At 31.6% G+C, this 17,232-nt stretch overlaps 1 protein-coding gene across 2 annotated transcripts in view; it reads right to left on the bottom strand.

Annotated features, from left to right (window-relative positions):
• Positions 1-4,144: 4,144 nt before the first annotated feature.
• Positions 4,145-17,232, bottom strand: part of LOC145671166 (sperm-associated antigen 6-like) — a 51,704-nt gene continuing 38,616 nt past the window's right edge. For both annotated transcript variants that reach the window (XM_081740003.1, XM_081740004.1), the window contains exons 5-8: positions 14,569-14,742; positions 13,370-13,522; positions 7,469-7,621; positions 4,145-4,405 (exon numbers count right to left, since the gene is read on the bottom strand). In XM_081740003.1, coding sequence (XP_081596129.1) covers positions 4,160-4,405; positions 7,469-7,621; positions 13,370-13,522; positions 14,569-14,742 — 726 coding nt within the window. In that variant the 3' untranslated portion in view covers positions 4,145-4,159. The remainder of the gene's footprint in view (positions 4,406-7,468; positions 7,622-13,369; positions 13,523-14,568; positions 14,743-17,232) is intronic.

Consider the following 17,232-nt stretch of genomic DNA (forward strand, 5'->3'; position numbering starts at 1 on the left):
AAGATATGATGTGGCGGTATAGCAGTGGCGGAGGAATACAGTCGGACAAAGCCTGCTAAAACATGCTATTCTGATTAACACACACCAAAATGGAGCAGCGAATGAAAAAAGTGTGGTGAAGATATTACATAAAGTAGTGAACAAAAGAAGTATTATAACAAATTAATTCAATACAAATTGTTTATGGTGATCACTAAACTTAATTGAATGTGAAAAATAATAACAAAGAGTGCAAATTTCGCGTCGATACCGTTATCGTCCGTGTGCGTACCGCGATAGTGAACAATATCATGGGCTAAAATTAAAAAAAAAACTTCAATCATAGAATGCAGGTTTGAATTAAAATTTAATGTTATAAAGGTCAATTTATTATTTTATGAAATATAAAACATGTAAGTATTTGTGAACAGTAAACAGGGCATCAAAACAAACGTCACTACGACAGCCCGAAAATATACATGTTAAACTAAATTGATTTTGTTTAATGAAAGTGTTCCTATCTATTTATATGGTTAGTTTTAAGATATGTGTATGTTAATTTGTAATGTTTGTGCTTCAATGTGTATGATTGAATAAAAATCATACCGGAATTTTATACAGTCATTCACATGGTGATTTCAGTATGTTCGCGCTCTATTGAAGAAACTGATCACTAAGTATTTCACAATTTTGGTTCGAATCCCAACTTGGTAATGTAGCGCACCGAACGGAACCCGAACCACAACTATTATGAATAGTGGGATCCCGAACAGGAAAATAAGGGAATCGAACCCCGACCGGTTACAAAAATATACGGAATACCTGTAATAACACATTTAATTGGTTCCAAGAAATGTCTGCACCATACAAAACTGCATTTTTCGAAGTTATAGATAGATAGATAGATAGATAGATAGATAGATAGATAGATAGAGAAAGAGAGAGAGATAGTAAATAAACTAAATAATATAGAAAATCCCTTTAAATATGCAGGTGGTAAAAAAAGTACTTACTGCATTCCGTGAATTATAAATGAAATATGAATTTTTTCAGTTTTACGTCTGATCAATGTCCTGTAGCTTAAAAGATAAAAAAAAAGAATGATTGTGAATAGGATTCTGAAGAGGATTGAATGAAAATATGGGATGAAACGGAAGAACCTCGAGAAAACCAGTCGAAAGAATCCATGAAACATGGGAATATAGAGACATGAACGCAGAAACATTGAGAGGTTATAAATGCGCATGCTCATGATCGCTGGGTTTCGCCTCATGATCGTCACTCTAACATTTAAGACCGTTCGAGTATGCCACACAGGCTACAAGTAACCCACCATGTCCCAACTCTTTAATTGCAAGTAATATCGTTATATTATAACCTAATATTCGACTAGAATTACACTGTACAGTATCTTCATCTATATGTGCATAGTATAATTTACTGCTTTTTATTTCGCTATTTTAAAAAATTGAAATTGGCCAAATAAAAAGCGCGTTAGAGCAGAATCCGTTAGAGCATTGCTCAAAACTGCGTCAGTTCTATACTAAATTGATACCTAAAAGCATTCTACAGAGTTTGTGAGTTTTGTCTTTTGTAAATATTATTTATTTTGATAGTTTAGGGAGAAAAAATCATCCTCAACAATTATTTAATATTTTCGTACGTTTCCAACTCATCAGTGGGGCTCTTTTCCGATCGATCAACAAATAATACGACCTCACGGTAACTAATGTTCATACAGCGAAACATTATCTAATGATGTTCTACAAACAACGAAACACAAACTGAAAGGAGCGTTCTAGGTACATGAACTTGCGTGAGTTATTGTGAGTTTATGTTGTTAGTTGATAGGATGGATGAGAGCTCTGTTGATAAGCTCGTTACATATCACACTATTAAATAATTTTTGAGGACGAAATTCTCTTTTTATTTATTTCTATGGTATAATGTCTGTTCTCTCATATCTATCCAATGTTAATTATTTATTTTGTTGATAAATGCTTTGGTGAGATCGAAATATAAATTTATCTATATATATTGAGACTCCACTTGTATATTTCTATATGCTAAGATAATTTTCTTTTGAGGCAAAGCAATAGACAAGGAGGACACAGGTATCCAGCATTATCATGTCATAATTTTGTTTCTTTGTCTTTTAGGTAACAAAGTGCAACTGACATGTCTGGTAAATTTTATAGATAAGGTAAAAGATTTAGGTTAATTTTATAAAAGAAATGTAAAATATATTTTAATTCATCATAATTATTAAAACAGTCTTTCTTAAACACTCTCACTGAAAAATAAATTTAGAAGAACTGGTTTGGTATATTATTTAGGTTTTTCTCTAAATCTGCATATTTCTAAAATATATCAGGCCATCTTTTTACTTTAAAACTTAAATATTTTTAGCAGAACTTTACGCAGGGTTTGTGTCTTATATATACAAGACGCTTCTTGAAATTCAACTTTCAAAAAATATTTTCTATAAAGGAACTCAGTATTCTTAACATGATAGGATTTTAACGCTAATCAATAGATACGTCAAGCGCCAAAAATAATAGTTTTAATTAAGGTTACATCCTGCATGTATGTTCTACATTTGTGCACTCTGTCCAACTGTCCAAGAAAAAAATGTCATACGTTTAAAGATATTTGTTCCTACTTTTAAATCGAAATGTACTTTTAATTCATCTTACTCGAGAACTTTACCAACTGAAAATAGAGAAATATTTAGCTAAAATTAAACATTTTTTAAAAAAATTTTACTTTACTTATAAAAATATAAAATTACATGCTTATATACGTTTTTCCATCATTATCCAAATATAAATGCAATTCTTTTCTACTAATGATGTAGATCGAACATAATGTAAATGAAAAAGCAGCGGTGGCTCAGTGGTAGAGCGTTCACCTCTGGTAAACGGGGTTCTTGTTCGATCCCACTACGCGCCAAGTAAACTTTGTGGTGGACAAACATCGTGTACGTGGGTTTTCTTGGGGTTCTTCCGTTTCCTCCCACTTTCTTCATTCCACCATTTCAGTCATTTTTCATCATCACTGTCACCTTCAGCCTGCCCGAGACAAACGTAGGACGTAAAACTTAGAGATTTCATTTCATTTCATTTCATGATGTAAATGAAAGAACAGAATTCTGATTTAGGTCTTTATTCACTATATCTTATTTAAAGTAACTTACAATATCCTAATGATACATATATACGTTCTGGCTATTAGTAATGTGACAGTATAATCAGACAATTTTATTCACCGTTCTTGTTATTACTTTGTTGACATTGCAATTAAACCTCTAAGTTGAACGTAGAAGCAGGCAGTTTAGACAAAGAATGGAATGTATTAACAAACTTGACCAACGAAAATCAGATAAGATACGTAATGAACAAAATTTCAAAATTTCCTAGTCAACGTAGTTACTACAAAACAATAATAATACAAGCCAAGGTGAACCGAACTTAGAAGTTCCTGGCGTGCAAAGCTGTGAAGCACAGTCCTCATTGTTTAGCCTAGCCTGTTCCAAGCCGACCCCTCCACCAAATATAATGATCTATATGCCTTGGACGATGTGTTACAACTAATATCTAGTTGTGTTTAAACATGGTGGTAACGTTTATATAACTTATACTTTGCAACAGATTATCAGTACTTATTTAGTTTAAATATAATTCATACATACATATGATGGTATAAAATGATTTTTGATTTATTGTCCGTGTTTGTATATCATAAGGAACTTCAATACCAGCAGAATTAGCACAAGTGTTTTTAAGAGATTTTGACAGTCAGTTTTGCTAATATATTCAAGGAATATTTTTATATATTAATATAAAAATAAATACGCATACAGTAATCTCCAATAGTGTCTCTTCATTTTTACAACATTCGTCAATTCTTTTAATAGCGATCAAGTATTATATTCTACAAGAATATAGAGAAAAACATGCCTGAAAATATTCGTAAGTTGATGGTCCAGATAATGGAATCCACAAAATTTCGAAATGTTGACAGTAACATTTTTTTTTTTTTTTTAACTATATTCGAACATACTAATTAAGTATTTTTCTCTTAAAATGTGTTCCATACTAATATCATTCTAATATCCTTACCTTATTAGTTGATGTATAAAAACAATTTTTTTTAAAAAAAAAAAAAAGACAATCTTAATTTATTCCTGAAAGATAAACTTAGCTTTTAAAAAAAAAAAAAAAAAAATGAAAGAAACATTGTAGGGTAAAAGAAGATAATCACTTACCTTGCTGTACTGGTTAACAACATACTTGAGGATATCTGGTGGGGCATCATACAACAATGGCTCCAGAGCAGAAATATACACACACTTCAGCAAAACTTGTTTGAGTGCTAGTTTACACTTTTGCACTAAATCTTCGGAGCTCGTGGAACTCAAAGCATACTGAAAAAGAAAGAAAAAAGTGTAAATGGTAATGATAATGATGAAAATGAAGTTGTATTAATTTGAGTTTCTAGGTTACATTTTCAACTGCTGATAAAACATTATAATAGTAATTGTACAATGGAAGGCTAATCTGTGTGTTGTAATTCACATATCTATTTCAATCGCATTCTTTCTGTATTCTGTAGTTTTTGAACTTCAAACCTAATTTTCTCAAGTGCTTTCATTTAAATATTGTTTCAGAAAATGATGTATAAGTGAATTTAATTTCCAGACTACAAAAATGAAATATGACTATCGAGGAGCTTATTTACAAAAACATTTTCTTCCCCTCTCTTTACTTTCAAAGCACTCTTTGTTAATTAATGATAAGTAGAATAATGAGAGTAATTTAAACTAAACTTCCTGGAACTAAAGCTTGTGAAGAGCTTATTGCTACTTAGATAGAGCTTATTCAACTGGGTGATATATGTAATCAGCGCAACCGCTCCCAAATTTCTGATATTCTGAATTGAAGTTTGTTGCCTCTTAATTCAAATACCTAGTTCATTGCGATAATATATATAGACCAACTAGTATTTGTGACAGAAAGCAGTGACGTACCATGAATTATAATTTTGCGTTTAAGTGTATCATTTAATATAAACTATATTTAACTCTCTTGTCTCTAACGACACATACAGAGCTCCCTCGTGGCTATACGATTAGCGCAGCACCTTTGGCATCAAAGACCCGGGTTCGATTCCCGATGGGAGTTAATGAGTCTTGGATCCCACGTTGAGCTGTGTAGCTTCGCTGTTGATAGAGTCGCTAAATTCAAATCAACCCAATATAATGACACACACGACCAGCTCAAGTTACCAAATGAATGTTGTCCAACGGTTGATTTTTGGTGGTGATCACTATTTTTCAACGGTGCTAATACGTTGATGATGTCCATTTTGCCGCAGTAGTTTTTAAACCAACCAATTTTTACACGAAAAGCAACAAAACTAACAACTAGTTTAAACCTAACCACCAAAAATAAGCATTAGTCATACAATGAATATTGGTTGGTTGAATGCAAACGAAATTGGTCATCTTAAATTGTAAAAGGGAAAATTCGTTGGTTGAAATCAACAGTTTTGACTATCATATAATGCTTGTGTCCCAAGTTGGTTTACACACCAAAATTCAATTCAACCACACAGGAACGTTGGGTCCACCGTTTTGATTACTTGTAAGTTAACTTAACTTGTCGTTTAACATGTACCCAGGTACTTACGTAGCCCTTATACTAGACGGCCGGCCTTAGGCAATTTGTCGCCCCGTGTAATGGCATCATTTGCCCCTCCTCTTTTCCAGAAAGAACAAATCTTAGAAGCCACGATTTTAAGTATGCTACCTCATCATAAACAACGAATGGGAGGGAAGGATACACGCACTCAGAAAGGCCTAAACACTACAAATACAATATCGTGATATCTGTTTTTTTTTTCTTTAAATAATAATTTATTATGTTCGTGAAAGATAAAGCAAACACGCCTGCAGAGGAAAGATGGTAATCCTTTTTTATAGAATTCAATATCTAGCTTCAATCTCAATATATCAGTTTACAATTCCAGTGCAACTAACTCTTTTATCTTTATTTCTTGATTTTCCTTCTACATCTGTTAAGAAAATTAAAAGAAAAAACTTGTTTCCACCTTCAATTATAAGGAACTTGTTGGAGACAATGAAAAGACTAGTTTCGATATCAAAACTGTGATAACTAACTAAATAGAAGAGGTGTTCGCTACTGTTCGAGAATTGAGTTCTTGTATTTGACAAGAATCAAGCAATTCATGCTGAGATTTGTGCATTGACCATTTGCTTTGGCACTGTCCGTGTGTTCTTAAACTAATGCGACCTAAACATGTTTCATAAATGTAGTATTCAAATATAAGTTCAGCTTAGTAAATTTAAATACCATCATCATGAAGTCTGTTTCCGACAAGAAGTATTTGTTTTAATTTAAATATTATAGTTATGATAGATTTTTCAGCCCTTCGAAACTTGACCCCCTTCCCCCAGCACAAATGCAGGTGTTGCATTTATGGTAGAGCCGACGCTGCTTATACCTCTAACAGCCTAGTCAATTGATGTTTCAAAGAAATTCACTACTGTAATTACAGTCTACGCGTAGATGCTATAAGACACATAATGAATAACTCAAATATGAGGAGTTCAAAGAAGCTTAATTCGTTACAGTTTTGAGAAATGAGGTTTCTTGCTTTCTTCCTCAGAAAAGTTCCGCAGGAAGACAGAAACCTTCAAACACATCTTCAGTTTTGCATCAATTACAAGTCACCGACAATGATGTCAGAGCATACTGAAATTGTTTGATTAACGCTCACCTATTTCGTGATGCAAGGTAAGACTATTCATATCTAAGTGACATATTTAAGTGATTTAATGTACTATTAAAGTGCAAAATATAAATGTATATGGTACTTTTCACGTAGTCTGTGTTCTGGGACAGCAGAAAATAAACATTAAGCCATTATTTATAACAAAACGTAAGTAAAAAAAAAAGAAAAAAAAAGAAAAAGAAAAAAGAAAGAAAGAAAGAAAAAAAAAGCTACACAAAGTTTGCATGTCTAAACCTATCGATCTTTAGTTTTACATAAAACTTTACTCAATTGCCTTCCTTTGTTTCTGGAACGATGATCCCTGGTTCCTTATGTCACAAAGGTATCAAGTATTCCTTCTATTTGTCGTGGTGCAAGTCAGCGATTGTAAGAGTCATGTATAGTAAGTAATATAGCAGGAATTAAGATTTCTTTAACACACGCACATAAACTTCCTTCGTTAAGTAGCAATTTAATGTTTCACAAATTGACTAATAACATATTTATATTTACATTAACAAAAGGAATTGAACATTCATTATGTGAGCGTCTGGTTGTTGGATCCGTAAATGAATAAATATGTAAGCGTACAAATAATTCTCAAAATTATAATTAAGACTTCTTCTTACAGTAATTTTTATAGTGCACAAAATGGTTAAAAGAAGAGCCATTGAAGTAAAATAAGAGCGCTTACCGAGAGCAGTTTGGGGAAAATATTAGCAACGGCTATTGCTTTCGAATGTTCTGGAGTGTGTCGTCCGATTTGGCCTACTGTCCATGCGGTAGCAGCTAGAACATGATCCTCTTCTTGATCGTCTCCCAAAATTAGTGCAAGCTGTACTACACCCTTTAAGAAATTGCAGAGAATTATATGTATCATTTAAAGTCTTATGTAACGTCTTATTTTAAAAAATATATGAATAAAGAATAATTGCTCTTTCTGAAACCCTGTCCTTAATCTCCAATTAAAATTTTGTCAAATAAGGTATTAATTCTTTTGCCCTTTTCAACTCTTTATTGCATTCTTATACATAAAATACCACATTTATAATTGTGACTAATTATTAATCTTTTAAAAGATTCATGAAAACACACTTTTACTTAAAAAAATGTAACTGTATAGTTACATTTTTCATTTTATTTATTTACTTGTATTTAACATCCAATGAGTCAAAATCATATACAAGGATATAGTATATCAAATTATTCAAGAAGATAATCAAATAGTATAAATTATCAAAATGCATAAAACAGCACATATATTAGTTGAATAAAATAGATATATGATTTAGATAATAACATATAATCTACAGGCTGTGTGAAAATTAATGAAATTTCACAAAAAGGAATGCAATGTAATTAGGAATATATGATATGAGAAAAATGTAACGCCAAAAATAAATAATAATAAAAAAATCAGAATTTCATATTAAAGAAACGAGATAAGTAAATAAGTAAATTAAAGGGAACTTATTGAAATCATAGTTTTAGAGCAGGTTTAGTATTCATACATACTCGAAGAATAATTTCAGAAAATATTTATGTCTTCACATTTTGGATGTTGGCCGTTTGCTGCAAATAACCCATCATGATATGATCGAATACACTCAAATGAGCTCATAGGTTACCCACGGATAAAATGTATTTATTTTAGAAAGGAATAGGCTACAGAGATTTCTTCCACATCTTTCCCAGTAATTTGCACACTGGAGACAGAAGATATAAAACACAAATATAAACAGGGAAATTTGAATATAAAATAAGAAAAATTGGGTAAGGTATTGTATTGTATTGTATTTATTTTCATCCTTTTTCATACAAATTGTTCACAACGTGAACGTATGAGTTGGACACGTCATAAGAACACTGAATGTGTACATATGTATAGATTTAAATCTACATGCAATATTAAAATAGTATGAATTTATATAAAACAAAAAGGTACAATTTTTCATTATTCTAATTTACATACATCGATATAAAACATCATAACAGTTAATAAAACCTTACATTATAGATATACAAAATATATATACTTTAAACATTATTTACTACAGGCGAGATATTCTTCTACAGAATAGAAACAGTGCTCGAGTAGGTAGGACTTGACTGCTTTATTGAAACCAGATGTTTTGTTTTTTAAAGTGGAAGGAAGCTTGTTATAAATATTCACTGCCATAGGAAATGTACTATTCTTATGTACTTTTAAACGTGAGGACTCTACATGAAGGTCAGACGCTTGTCTTGTATTATGCATATGAATATCTGAGTTCAACCGGAAGGTGCTTGTATCTATCTGTATATCTTTTCTTACAAATTTTAGAATTTCATATATATATAAACATGGAAGAGGTAAGATTTCAAGAAATTTAAATAGATGTTTACAAGAAGTTCGAGGTTTACTTCCGGTCATAAACCTTAAAGCTCTCTTTTGTAAAACGAATATGGAATTTAGCAGTGCAGTAGATCCCCAGAATATAATACTATATTTCAATTTAGAATGAAAAAGTCCAAAATAAGTTGTGAGCAGAACATGTTGACTGACACTATTTCGTAAAAGCTTTAACATGTAACAGGTTTGAGCCAATTTACTAGATAATTTTTGAATGTGAATTTTCCAATCTAATTCATCCAATCTAGTACATCCAAAGACCAAGAAATTTGATATCCGAGACGTAATTCAACGTTTTGCCGTTAATTGTTACACAAGGGCGTTTTCTTATCTCGTTTTTTGCTACGTGAAAGCACATGCACGAAGACTTTGTTGTGTTTAGTATTAGTTTATTTCTATCCATCCAGTCACTGATGGCAGACATGGTGGAATCTACTGCATTACATAACTCAACATAAGTTTCTCCAGTTACTAATATATCTGCATCGTCAGCATACAGAACAATTTTAGCAGAGTCTAAACATTGTGGCCAATCATTTATATATATTAAAAATAGAACAGGGCCTAAGATGGAACCTTGAGGAACTCCAAATTTTAACTCTTTGGTATCTGAATAATATTTGCTTACTCCCTGAGTGTCTCGAGTTTGACAGTTAACTTCAACAGTTTGCCTTCTGTTGGATATATACGATTTAAACCACTCATAAGCATTTCCCCTAATACCATAACCTTGCAATTTTTTAAGTAAAATTTGATGATCAATTGTATCGAAAGCTTTGCTAAGATCAAGAAATATGCCGGTTGTATATTTCTTAGCGTTTATTGAATTTAAAGCAGAATAGAGAAAAGAGTAAAGAGCAGTTTCAGTAGATTTATTTGATCTAAAGCCATTTTGAGCAGGAGATATTAAGTTAAAATTATTTAGAAAGCTAACTAGTCTTATATACATAAGTTTTTCAAAAAGTTTAGAGAAGGTAGACAGACATGATATTGGTCTATAGTTCGATGTAAGATCTTTCTTGCCACTTTTATATAAGGGCTTAACAACTGCTAGCTTCAATGCCTCAGGAAAAACGCCACTACTAAATGAGTTATTTACTATGAAGCATAAGATATCAGCAATTTCACAAGAGCATTGCTTTAGAATTTTATCAGGAACTTCATCATATCCTGAAGAACTCTTATTTGTCATTTTCAGTGTAGTATTTAAGATTTCCTGACTAGTTACTGGGTGCAAGAAAATACTCTTCGATAATCTATCACTATTTCTTGAAAGAAAATCACAACGTTTGAGATATGTCAGCAATAAATTCCCTTATTAAAGAAAATACGTTTTTATTTTTAAAAAATAAAACCTAAAACTTTTCCTTTAAATGTTTAAAGTCGCTAATAGGTTGAATGTTGTTAAGTAATTTTCCTCAATTGAGAACAAATGCATTAGATAGTCGAAAATTCGTCATTTTGTAGATGGAAGGTATGTACGACAGTACGAGAGAAAATTAACTTTGAAAGTATCTGGTCTTAAAAACTATTAGATCTAGTAGAGACAATGTATCTAATTAATGATAAAGTGCTAGCCACTGTCTAAGTATCCATGTTTCATAATCATGCAGTATCTGCGCAAAGAATTTTATATGATAAATCGAGTTATCGAAACGAAGTTTCAAATACGAGGTTCTATATCGGAAACACTAATACAAGTTGTAATAACCATGATTCCAACAACAAGCAATAAATACTCACTGAAATAATTATTCTACTATAGATTGTGTAATTCCTGAATATTATTTGTACTTCTGAGCTTTCGACACTGCCCTGGAATCTTGGTCACGGAGAATAAAGACAGGAAGAAGAAAACTAAGAACATCAAGGAATAAACTGGAATGGACTTACCAAGGGATGAACGGCACTGGAACGCATTTTATCGAATTCATCGATCACATATCAAATGGTCGTGATGTAAGCTGTAATATGTCAGAGTCAATTTGTGCACTTATTTCTACTTTAGTGAAAGGTTGCCAACTGGTGCTGTTATTTTTGTTGTTATGCCAATGCTGTGCGAATTTTGTAATTACTGCTTTTCATTTATCGCTTAATCATCTCTTTTCCAAATTTATTATTTTTCTTTTAATGAATAAATAAATTTTCAAATATGAGTCTCTCTACTTCATTTCTGATCCTCAATAAAATTTTGTTTCTCTTAGATGTTTCAACAGACCTAACACCGAGATTTCTGCTTTTTAACCCCTAATATGCTCCTTGACACAAAGCTTTAGATTTCTTTTGGTTTAACTATGTAACTCTCATAACAACTTCGTTTTATTTCGCAAATATCTAATTTTTCATTGGGTTCCGTGTAATAACTCTTAAATTAGGTAATGTTCTTTGCTAACGTTTTCGGCGGTTTCTAAACTGTACGGAAACCGTATTGCGTATAGATCTTATTCAATGCAGTTATAAAACTGGAAAAATAGAGAATTTCACCCATTTTTTGTCTTTCGCGTCGGTTTCAGATCTAACGGAGCGTAAATCTCCTCTGACTTGGTTACTCCAATTAATTAATAATGGAACTGGATACCCATTTATACTATCAAGCTTCAATAAATGGCTAATCTCCATCTGTACATCTTTTTCCAGAGAAGTAAATCGAATGAAATACAGTTGACACGAGAGTTACATAGACATAAACGAAGGAAATCTAAAGGTCCGTGCCAAGAAGCATATTAAGTACTCAAAAGCAGAAAACCAGTTGTCAGGTCTATCGAAACATCTAAAAGAAAACAACACAAGGTAGAAGATTCAAAAATTTTATTAGAGGCCAGAAATGAAGTAGAGAAACTCATATTTGAGAATTTATTTATTGATTAAAAAAAAAAAAGAGAGAGAGAGAGAGAAGGGATGGTTAATGATGAATGTGAAGCAGTAGTTACAAAATACGTACAGCTTTGACATAACAACAAAAATAACAGCACCAGCTGGAAACCTTTCAATAAAGAAGAAATAAGCACGTAAATTGACTCCGTCATATTACAGCTAACATCACCACCATTCGATGTGTGATCATTGCACTCGATAAAGTGCGTTCCAGCACTTCTCTTCGCTTGGAAAGTCCGTTCTACTTTATTTCTTGATATTTTTTTATTTTTCTTCTTGTTGTTTGTATATAAATGCTAGAAAGTAATAAAGGAAACGTTTCAGAAGCGAATCTTCAGCAGGAGCGGCTTTAGTATTTTAATTTTGGATAGGCCTGCTCCCTCGTTTATGGATACATATACACATCTGTTTGATTAATGACAGTAGGAAATTACTTTTACAGTAGTAGTTGATGCTATTTGTTAAATAATTATCTACCATTAACGTAAATAGTGGAAAATATATTTATATTTTATTGTATCTTTTAGCGTTTATATATTTTTCAAAATTTTTGGGTATACCCGTGCTTACCCGGCCTACCTACTAAAGCCACCATTGCTCTTTAGAGGCAAAAATTCACTATTTTCATAATAGATGTTCCACTACTGCGGTTTAACTTATATTTTGACAAACGTTCACTTTACTAAATGACGTTACAGAACCCTGTTTGAGCTAATAATGCACTATTCATCTGCTTAAGCTTTCATACTTTGATAAATAAAGAAGAAAAAATACAGCTCAGACCCTTACATATGTTTAGTTAACTCTAAGAAAATTAGAGTATGTGTTTCGTGCCACTTCATATGCAAAGATTAAAAAAAAAAAAAAAAAAAGCTGGAAAACATTTTTCTTCAACATAGGGATTTCTTGCTGATAAGGTGCTTTTCCGTTCTAATGCATTGTTAATGTAAAAAAAATAAACTTTTATTAAAAAAAAATCATTCCACTTTACTACTTTTATTCCTATTCTATATACTTAAAACCTTTCTTATTGTAATGTAACCTATCGGTAATAAAATGGTGTATTGTATACATGTGATCATATTCTATAATGAGTTCTTTATCAATGTGCTTCTACACAAGAATATGCTCAACACTATGAAAACAAATCAAATCGAATCTATCTATTGTATTTTTCTAGGAGTTGATCGCAGATATATTATACTTAGTAGTTGGTCGATAGTTTTTAAGAAGGAATGTGTGGTCACTTTTCAAAAATAAAGCTGTCAATTCTTATAATTTGGATATCTCTTAATGATAAACATAATGTTATATAAAGTGTGAACTTACTTTAGCAGAGATAATAGACATAGCTAGTTGACCATCATGAGCAGCAATGTAACCAAGTGCCATAATTCCTGGCAATCGTGTAGAGCCTTTTGTGGTTCCTATTAATTCTATAAGAGCTCCTACTGCTCCACAATTTACTAACATTCTCGACAACTGTAAACAATAAAAGAAAAGTAAACTGAATCGTACAAATGTAACTACTACTGCTGTATATTACATTAGATCTTACTTTTATTTTTTAGTTTAACTTCGTACGATTATACGCCGAGACTACGAGATACGGTGATGCTGATAATAAATAAAATGGTGAAATGAAGAAATTGAAAACAAAGAGAGAGAAAAGCCTGTAACACCCACGTACATAGTGTTTGTTCACCACAAAGCCTATTTGACGCGATCTGAGTTCCCACCAGGTACTCCACACACCAGAGTTGAGCGCTTTACCATTGAACCACCGTGGGTCCATCGTTGCGTTTCCGTTTGATCTTTATTATTATTATTTCAAGTATAATTCACGTTATTGTCTACTTTATGATCAGTGTTACATGCAAATGTTATGTTCTAGTATAGACATTTAATATTCCACCACTTTTCCTTTCCTCACTCACTGACTAAAGCATAAACAATTTCTTAAATAGTGCTTTCATATACATGTCATGTACATTGTGATAACATGTATGTACACCTTTGTGCAAAAAAAAGTCTTGCGCATGTACAGTAATTCACTATTTTGCTCACATACTACATATTCCTTCCGTCTTTGGTTTAAGTTAAACGATTAATAAGTGAAAATAATAAAACGTATTTCACAAATGAAAATATTTCAAAATAATAATAAAAAAAAAATACATATGCAAACACACACTAAACTCAATTGAGTATATCCTGGCAATCATACATTCAGGCCTTGTTGTAGTAACAGCAGGTAGAGAAATTTAGAAATGAACCAAACTTCCAGTAGAACTAAATCAATGTACTGGAACTGGACCAGAACATTGCATTACTGGCTTTAAACCTATTGTAAATATTGTCTATCAAACAGGTATTGGCTTCTTTAATTACGTTTTTTTCTTTCTATATTTAAAAAAAAAAAAAAAAAAAAAAGAAAAAGAGAGAAAAAAATGAAGTAATGTTGATATTTCTGCTATTAATCCCCCTAACGCAGATAGGAAACTGCAATAATGTAAGTGCTAACATACCTCCACAGTAAACTTTGCAACTTCTCGCGTAACAATTGCAGCATTTCTTTTCACTAAGTCATCAGGATGCGCTAGATGAACCAAAGTTTCTGGAAAAATTTCTGCCTGTACTACTATCTCTGCTAATTCTTGCGTGTGTTTAGCAATGTTTCCCAAAGCACAAAATACTTGTCTCTGAAAAGCAAACACAAGCTGCTATGAAATAAAAGTTATATTTTACAATATCAACTATGACGTACAACATTGAAAGACATTTAAATCATAATTATCATCGTCTTCTTTGTCGTCGTATATTAATGAGACTCAGTCTATTTCTTCAGTTAAAATTATAACAGGGGAAATGTAGAGGCAAATAATTTAAATTCATTTCTACTGTGTTCCACTTCTGTATTCCACTTGTTGCTTACAATTTCTGTGATTTACTGTTTACCTTCATCAGAACACTTCGAAATGATGAAGCAAAAATTTAATGATCAGGAAAAATCTTGATCCTAATATATACATATATACCTGGTAAACTAGATGATATAGAAATTTTCTTATGATATAGAAATTCTAAACTTAAAATAAGTCAAGATTTTTATACAGTACGAAGATTTCGAGTTCACCAAGTAGGATCATTTCGTCCAAGTTTCCTTATATGATACGGTATCTAAATTTTCCTGATTTATTGTTTCTAAGTTTTTGGATGAAGGTGGAATAGTATATAAAATAACCAGAGAAACTATAAACAAGAAAATCTTAATATAGAAGAACAGAGTGTTTCCACATTGTCTTAAATACATGTTCTTTTCTTGTCATAATGTAAGAAAACAATCATTCGTAAAAACTTTCTGAAAAATAATATTATTTATTGATTTTTTGTATGAGTATACAAAAGCTAATTCTATACAGTTTGAAATGATGATATGTGGCTTAAAAAGGGGGAAGGGATATTTTCAAGTTTTATACAGTGTTTAAAGGATGAAATGGTGCATATCTTCGAAAACGATAAAGAAGAGGACAAAAGCAGGGCACTAATGATTAAGATTAATAAATATGGAATATCTACAACTGCATTATCAAAATGTCAATATTCTAAACGCAAAGAAAAAAATAATGACAAAATAAACCATGATTTTTATTATATAATAGGAGCACAGTATAAGAAATAAAAATGTCAGCTTTCACCTTTCACAAATTTCCAAAAGTTATAGTGTAATCAGAGAAGATACACTAATAATTCGAAGGTGGGTTGTTTGCTTTAAATAAAAAATTGATACTCGAACGAAGTGTTTAATTACCTGATGAATCCTCAAGTATTATTATAGCAAAAAATTTTAATACCTAACAACACTTCAATGATTTTGTGTTCGTTTTACTTTCTTCTAGATATGTCACTACAAGAGTTCATTAAATACTATGACAGGCTGTGTTCATTGTGTTGACAACGGAGGATATCTATTGGAGTTCAGATAACATAACAACATATTTATTATTAGAAGAATAAAAAGGAGGAAAATGTTTGAATTAATTAATATTTTAAATGTAAAATAGTCGTATGACGATGGTAATTGTGGAAGAGTATCCACTTATTGTTGATAACTAGAGATAACAGTTCTTCGTGCTTCAACATTTCATCATTAATTAAAGTTAATCGTTTCTATCCTATTTCTTTTGAATGTAACATCATAAATAAAACTGAACACAATCCAATTTGACACAATTTCGAACAAGCAGATTTTTTAAGGCCCATATTATGATACTAGGGAAATAAGTGTAATAAGTGATTACTGTAATAGAATCAATGAATCTACTAACTCCTTATATCAGGTTGTCTAAAACGTACAGCTTTTGGAGGTAAAAGTTGAGAAGCCATTTATTGTTACTTGACAATAACATTATGAGTCACATATGCAGCATTTTGTTCCATGATTTCCTTTTCTTTTTCCTTTTGCAACACCATAATACCATTCCTATAGAACTTCTGTGGTTTTTGATTAAAAAAAAAAAAAGAAAAGAAAAAAAGAAAGAAAGAAAAGAAAAAAGTGGCACGTGGTTTTCACAGGCCTCTTTATAAACTAACTTAACAGCATGTAGATATTTCTGCAGAAAGTGAAACAAATGACAGTCTGACGGTGCAAGTTCCGTTCTATACGATGGATGTATTGAAATCTTCCGGCAAAGTTCTCTCAATTTCTGGCGGATCGTTAAAGACGTATGTCTGGCGTTGTCAGTGTAGCATAAGATACCTTTTCTGTTTACCAATTCCGGCTGTTTCTTTAAGTTCTCTGGGTATGTTCGAACTAACTATGGACAGTACAAATTACACAAATATAAACTTACTTTTTGCATCTAGATAGTTATTAAATACTTATAGGAATTTCAAGCATCAAGCATCAAGCTATTTGATATCGTATGGAAATCTTAGGAACCTCGTTCGACGTGTAAAGCCAGAAGCGCACGAACTTCTTCAGAAACTGTAATTTAATGCCCTTCTAACATGCATGTCAAGATTTCAATATAGAAGTCCTACCAAATGCGTCCTCTCTAGATTTTCAGGTTGTTCAACATTATTATGTTGGATAAAAGAGAACTCTTCTTCTAGACTAACTTTACATTTTTCACATCATTAATGATGATGCACGTTCTAGAAATACTTAAATAAAATATCTAACTTAGTTA

This window comes from Thermobia domestica, chromosome 15 (assembly GCF_964235325.1).
Source record: "Thermobia domestica chromosome 15, izTheDome1.hap1.1, whole genome shotgun sequence".
NCBI lineage: Eukaryota > Metazoa > Arthropoda > Insecta > Zygentoma > Lepismatidae > Thermobia > Thermobia domestica.